Below are 7,539 nucleotides of genomic sequence, written 5' to 3' on the forward strand. Positions count from 1 at the left end.
TTCTACACGGGGTGAAGCTGGAATGATGACTGCCCTTCCAGAGACTTACAGACGCTCTTAAAAGTTATTTTAGAAGTTGTGAATTTTCCATGAAGTATGTAAATAAATGTAGTTTAAAAAAAAAAAAAAGTCTACTTTAGAGCCGAATTAAAGTTCTAGTTTAAAACAGCTAAATATGTGGCCGGTCCATCAAAGCAAAAGGTGCTCAAGGTTGGTTATCCCTAGAAAGCTAGTGAAAAGCTTGTTCTCTATCATTTTACTGCAGCAAAGGACCCTTGGAAGCAGTGGTCTCTCTGCAGTGGCCTGACAGCTGAGAGTTATAACTCAACTATGTGGCGTATAGAGCAATACACAAACTGAGAGCAGGCTCCCCCCTCCTCCATAATGGTACAGCAACACACCAGAAGCCCAGACATCACCATTGCAAGGCAGGTGAAGACTTCCAGTGTGTGTTAGTACCAAATTAAAAAAAAAGCAACTATAGCAGGTGCTCTGGACAGTTAGAAAGCAGTTAAAATAGGAAAGAAGCAATGTTTAGGGATAGAAGGGTGAAGCAATAATCAATATTATCTGTGCCTTTACATTGGGGATAGTTTACAGTTAACTCTTTACACACACACGCACGGTGGCTGCTAGCACACATATTAATGAGAAAAAATGCGTTTGCAGCATCTGCTGTTGAAACTTTGACCTTTAAAAGAATGTCTGTGTCACTCACTGCCACACACAGACAGGAATGTAACAGAATTCAGTAGCTTCTTCACAGAGGCAAGAGTTTGTTCATTTCCAATTAGAGAATTTGGAGATTCAGTTAAACAAATGTAAAATATTGTTTAATTAGAAAAAAAAAAGGTGCAACAAATATTTACAGAAAAGATATTACAAAACCGACATAGGTAACCGTGAAATAAAAGGGGTTAAAAGTGAAAAATACTTAAGCAAAGTCTGCCTGGTTTTTGGTTCTGTGAGTCTGATTCGCTCGCAGAGTAAGTCCAATCTGATATGGCAGAGTCACTGGCCCACATAAATGGCTGCTAAGCTGGTCATACACTATCCAATCTGATTGTGAAAGCTCTGTACAAGTAATATGAGGACAAACCTATACAACCCATTCAATTAGTATATCAAATCAGGCTCTTGCACTACAAAGATGATGGTAGGTCTAAAAGTGCCCATACACTGCACGATTCTCGTACGAGAATCGCGGGAAATCCCGCGATCGTACGAGAATCGTGCAGTGTATGGAAGGCGTGCAACCGTTTCTACTGTACGGTCGCACGTCTTCCGTCGAACCAGCAGGCTAGAAAAACCCGCCGGGAATCGTACGATTCTCGGCGAGTTAGTGGCCTGCTGGTTCGACAACTGCCGAACGGGCCGGTGTGAGCACGCGCCCACAGCCCGTTTGCAGTCATCGTAAGCCCGCCACTCATTGCAGTCTTTGTAGGCCCGCCCCTCCGGGGGCGGGCTTGCGATGATCGCAAGTACGATCTGCCTGTCCAAGATGGGCAGATCGTACGTTTTTTTAAGTACTTTACAACCCTCGCAAGACAAAAGTCTTGCGAGGGTTGTAAAGTGCATGGGCACCTTAATGAAGATTGTCCAATCAGATTGTATAGTGCCGGGGTAGGCAAACTGCTACCCTCCTGCTGCGGTTAATCCTGTTAGGCATTGCAAGAGCCTGGCAGCTAAAAGCATGACTTCCAGAGGGAGATGCATTATGTAATTTGTAGTTTTACCTCAGCTGAAGGGCTGAAGTTTGCCTACCCTTGGTATAGGTATGGTCAGCCTTAGAATTTCTTCAGAGTCTTGATGGTAACAAAGAGCTCAGAGCTGCTTGGGCAGTCACCCTTTTGTGTCCCCTCAATGGGTGTTGCAGAATGGCCCCTGCCAATTACAAGGTCTGAGGTGTGTTATGTAGGTGAGCTGGAGTTACTTGTGTTCTAGTGGGCACACCCTTAATGCCATCTATCCTAAATACACTACATCTACACTGATTGGCCAGATTATTATGACCACCTGACGTTTGTAGGCAAATTAGCTATAATTTTGCGCTGAAGTTGCTAGAGGGCCAGACCATTATAAATAGGGAAGCAGGTTGGTTACCACGACAGTAGAAGTGATTTTTTTTGTCAACCTATCTATAAATGGACCCCATGCATGTATAATGTACATCCTCACTGTCATCTGATCTATAGAAGGACTCCATGTATGTATGATCTATGTCCTAAGTATGTAAAATATATATATCATCACTGTCATCTGATTATGAAAGGACCCCATGTAAGTATAATATATGTCCTTGCTATTATCTGAGCTAAAGAAGGACACCGTGTATATATTATATATGCCCTATGTATGTATAATATATACCCTCACTGTCATCTGATCTATAGAAGGACCACATGTATGCATATTATATGTTCTTGCAGTCATCTGATTTATAGAAGGACCCCATGTATTTATAATATACACTGAGTGGCAAGGTTATTATGACCACCTGACGTTTGTAGGCAAATTAGCTATAATTTCGCGCAGGGGCGGGCTTGCGATGATCGCAAGTACGATCTGCCTGTCCAAGATGGGCAGATCGTACGTTTTTTTAAGTACTTTACAACCCTCGCAAGACAAAAGTCTTGCGAGGGTTGTAAAGTGCATGGGCACCTTAATGAAGATTGTCCAATCAGATTGTATAGTGCCGGGGTAGGCAAACTGCTACCCTCCTGCTGCGGTTAATCCTGTTAGGCATTGCAAGAGCCTGGCAGCTAAAAGCATGACTTCCAGAGGGAGATGCATTATGTAATTTGTAGTTTTACCTCAGCTGAAGGGCTGAAGTTTGCCTACCCTTGGTATAGGTATGGTCAGCCTTAGAATTTCTTCAGAGTCTTGATGGTAACAAAGAGCTCAGAGCTGCTTGGGCAGTCACCCTTTTGTGTCCCCTCAATGGGTGTTGCAGAATGGCCCCTGCCAATTACAAGGTCTGAGGTGTGTTATGTAGGTGAGCTGGAGTTACTTGTGTTCTAGTGGGCACACCCTTAATGCCATCTATCCTAAATACACTACATCTACACTGATTGGCCAGATTATTATGACCACCTGACGTTTGTAGGCAAATTAGCTATAATTTTGCGCTGAAGTTGCTAGAGGGCCAGACCATTATAAATAGGGAAGCAGGTTGGTTACCACGACAGTAGAAGTGATTTTTTTTGTCAACCTATCTATAAATGGACCCCATGCATGTATAATGTACATCCTCACTGTCATCTGATCTATAGAAGGACTCCATGTATGTATGATCTATGTCCTAAGTATGTAAAATATATATATCATCACTGTCATCTGATTATGAAAGGACCCCATGTAAGTATAATATATGTCCTTGCTATTATCTGAGCTAAAGAAGGACACCGTGTATATATTATATATGCCCTATGTATGTATAATATATACCCTCACTGTCATCTGATCTATAGAAGGACCACATGTATGCATATTATATGTTCTTGCAGTCATCTGATTTATAGAAGGACCCCATGTATTTATAATATACACTGAGTGGCCACATTATTATGACCACCTGACGTTTGTAGGCAAATTAGCTATAATTTTGCGCTGAAGTTGCTAGAGGGCCAGACCATTATAAATAGGGAAGCAGGTAGTTTACCACGACAGTAGAAGTGATTTGTTTCTGAAGATACGGGGAAACAACGCGATTTAACAGCCTTTGAACGTGGGATGATTGTTGGCGCTCGGAGCCATGGAGCGAGTATCAGCAAAACAGCAGAATTCATTACATGTTCAAGAGCAGCTGTTGTTAAAGTGTTTAAAGACTGGACTGTCAGCCGAAAATCTGGGTCTTCATGTGCGAATTGTGGCCGTCAGCGACTAGTCAATGTTAGGGCAGAACGGAGAGTGGCAAGACTGGTACAAGACAACAGAAGGGCCACAGTGCAGTGTCAGATTCCTCGCATCACCTTTCATCATCTCGTGGAGTCACGAGACGGCCCAGCGAAGTACTGATGGGGTGGTCATAATAACCTGGCCACTCAGTGTATATTTCCTAATTCTCCTAAGAAGTCTTATGTATCTTATTGGCCTTCTGGACCTTGCAATATAGGCATGTTTGGTGTTTGACTACATGGTATCTTCTGCTACATTAAAGTGACCACTTTTATGAATGTAACTTTATCACAGCAGGAATTATGGACTATATATAAAGTTTAGGGTATAAACAACCAGGCTCACAGATGTGTACCCCTGAACAGTTCTGACAGGCTATTTATGATGGGTTCATTTATGAGTCTTTTGCATAGTCTTTTGCATACGCTGCTGGTGGAGGTTTATGACACCTCTCAATCCCATCTAACTTCTCTATTTGTGTCAAATGTATCTTAAGTTGGACTTTTTTCTTCTGTCAAATGCGTTACCTTACCTGGATGTCTCGCAAATTTTGGTAAAAATGAGGGCACTGTGTTCAGTAGAGCTCTTCCATTCTCTCCACACAGTTTGGGGTTTTTTTCTGACCTCACTATCATCACATCATCCATTAATCTTAGATGACACTAAATTTGTTCAGACGGATTTCCGCCTCTTCCCAAATACATTGCTGATCAGTTTGGCCATCGAGCCGCTTGGCCTCCTCTTGTCCTTCATCTTGTTCTGCAAGAAGATAGTTCTGACAATGGCAGTAAACATGGCGTTGACCTCTTGGCATTGTTCAGCTGCAGAGAGTTCATAATAGTGACAGCGTTGCTCTAAGGCTGCCTTCTGACCCTCCTCCCATGACACCTCTCGCATGTGGCACAGGTCCTGCTTGTTGCCGATTAGGAAGAGCCCCGCCTCCGTGTCTCTGCAACAGCAAAAAAGTCAATATCAGAGAAACCGCAATATGGCAGAGAGACTCCGAGTGCTGAGAGCACGACCCAGGACACATACAGATATAAGGCCTGTCTCTATTGCACCCAAGCGTACATGACTAAGGTAGAACAGATGTCCCCAGCCACCTCACATTTAAAACTGCCAGGCCACCCCAACCTCGCTCAAACTCTCCCCCAAATAACCAGACAACACCTTCTGTGGAGTTATTATAATCCAACAAAATCCAAAATTCAACATCCTGCAGATCTTTGAAGGCCAAAATATTTTAACAGATCCTTGTCTTTGCGGAACCAGTAAATATATTAGGCCCTCAGTCACACCGCACCACCATGGGGACAACCTCCATTGACTGCAAATACAGTAACTGAATTTCCTGTTCACCACCATTTTAGACCATGAATTGAGGACACTATAACAAGACAGCTCCCCAAACATTAGCCATCAGCACTTATTTAGCTGCCTTCAAAGACCCCAAACTCCCCAAGCTGCCGTGTCACCTAAAACGACGACTGCTAATAACCAGGCTGGGTGGGTGGGAAGATCTCTCTTTATCCAACGGTCTCTGACCACTCCAGTGAGAGACACCCCCTCCTCACACCATCTCCGAAGATCCTTCTAACCTTTGGCCACCAACCGAGTAATTGACCCTTTCTTAAATTGACAGTTAAAAATACATTCAAGTACCTTAATTAGTAACAAGAAGGTATCTAATTTGTGTATCACTCGGCTGTAGATCCTCAAATCTCTGAATTGGTGCTGACACTGTCCTTCCTTCTGGAGGGTGGCTACTTTTGTTCCCCATGATCCCTGTGTGTGTTGTAAAGTAGCCACCACTCCAAGCACGCTCCCGTGATGGACTACAATCTAATGTTAAGTTTACTGATTTATATTGAGATTGTAGTCCATCACGGGAGTGATCTTGGAGCGGTGACTACTTTACAACACACACAGGGACCATGGGGAACAAAAGTAGCCGCCCTCCAGAAGGAAGGACAGTGTCAGCACCAATTCAGAGATGATTGGAGGATCTACAGCCGCGCGATACACAAATAAGATACATTTTTGTTAAGATACTTGAATGTATTTTTAAGATTTAACTTCTGAGTTTAGTGTCACTTTAATGTAAAACCCCTATTTAACCCCTCGGTTCCTTGTTTCCCCTGTTCACCTTGTCATGTATGCGCTCCGCTATTTTTTTATGGCTAAGTTCATGGAGGCCTTATCACATCTATACATCTTAATTTATACATGAAGATGAGCTCCATGAAAAAACATAAATTAATAAAACTATGGTGGTAATGCAGCAATGTCAAGCTGACCCTAACTTTATGGAAGCCTTATCACAGTCATGTACATCTGAGCTTGCTATGGGGAGCATATATGGGCCCATTTAAATGAATACGAAGAATATGAAGATGAACTCCAGGCAGATATAATAGACACAAATTAATAAAACTATGGTGGTAATGCAGCAATCTTAAGCTGGCCATACCTGCTAAGTGGTGTGGATGGGGGAATCTCCCCTGCTGGGCTATTGTATTCTGAAAGCTGGTGGCCGCACAGTGAAGAATAGCATTTGTCAATTAACATTACTCAGTATAATATAATTCAGGTCAAGGAAAGGAATTGATTGCTGGAGTAGAACTCACAGACATTCCTGATGTTCAGTCTTTGCCTCAATAATCTGAATTCCATCCCGACAGACCCTGATCAGAGAATATTTCCATGCTCTCTTGTCTCATTACCTCCTACACATCCTGACGTTGGCCTCGCGCAGGTTGCAGATCAGATTCTTGGCGAAGACGAAGGACGACAGTCGGCTGATGTCATACACAACCAGGAAACCATCGGCCCGACCAAGTTCCTCGCTCATCGGCAGCTTCGTTTTACTCACCTGAAATGACAGACTGAAATGATCTACAATTTTTTAGACCTAGGAATATTGTACACGCACACAGGAGCAGCCGGAAATGAACCCTCAGTGCACTAAGTTTTGTCCCTATTACTTCAAGTTTTGCTTCCTAACTCTGACCCTTGGCACTAACAGACTTTAAAACCGACCCTGTCTGACACCTGCTGCCTGTTTTCATATGTGATGTCATTATTCCTCTCTGACAAAGAATTAGTGACCACTTGCAGCAAACACTGGCAATAAGTAAGTGTACTATGATTGTATTCGGCACTGCATATAAACTTACAAGGAACAGACTGTATGCAGGACCGGATTTACCCTCCCTGCAGCCCCAAGGCCATTTTTTGCAATGCAATAGCAAAACATTAGCAAACGTCGGACACCCCGGTCCACATTTCTAAGTAGCCGCACACCAAGCACTTTAACCCACACTCATAAACCCTCACCTTAGTGTTGGCGCTTAACTTTATTGTTATCACACAGGAACTAACAAGTCACTGTGTGATAGCATTTGGAGGTGACAGGTTCTCTTTATTGGCCCTGTCACCTTCAATACAGGAGTTCCAGCACAACTCCTGTGAAAGGTGAGAGGGGAAGACTGCTCTCTCCTCTCACTGTCTACACGGAGCGGCAGGGTTAGTTTTAACCCTGCCGCTCTGCTCACCAACTCCATCCTGAAGAGGTCGGCGGACAGCGAGGAGAGGACGGAGCCAGGAGCTGGAGCCGGAAGGACGCAGCATGGAGAGAGGTGG

The 7,539-nt window shown here is 43.5% G+C and overlaps 1 protein-coding gene across 1 annotated transcript in view; it reads right to left on the reverse strand.

Annotated features, from left to right (window-relative positions):
- Positions 1-4,569: 4,569 nt before the first annotated feature.
- RERGL (RERG like) overlaps positions 4,570-7,539 on the reverse strand; it is a 9,001-nt gene continuing 6,031 nt past the window's right edge. Inside the window, exons 4-5 of the mRNA XM_018562395.1 lie at positions 6,621-6,769; positions 4,570-4,846 (exon numbers count right to left, since the gene is read on the reverse strand). Of these exons, the coding sequence (XP_018417897.1) occupies positions 4,570-4,846; positions 6,621-6,769 (426 nt within the window). The remainder of the gene's footprint in view (positions 4,847-6,620; positions 6,770-7,539) is intronic.

The sequence above is a fragment of the Nanorana parkeri genome, unplaced genomic scaffold (genome assembly GCF_000935625.1).
Source record: "Nanorana parkeri isolate BGI_ZX_2015 unplaced genomic scaffold, ASM93562v1 scaffold576, whole genome shotgun sequence".
Lineage (NCBI taxonomy): Eukaryota > Metazoa > Chordata > Amphibia > Anura > Dicroglossidae > Nanorana > Nanorana parkeri.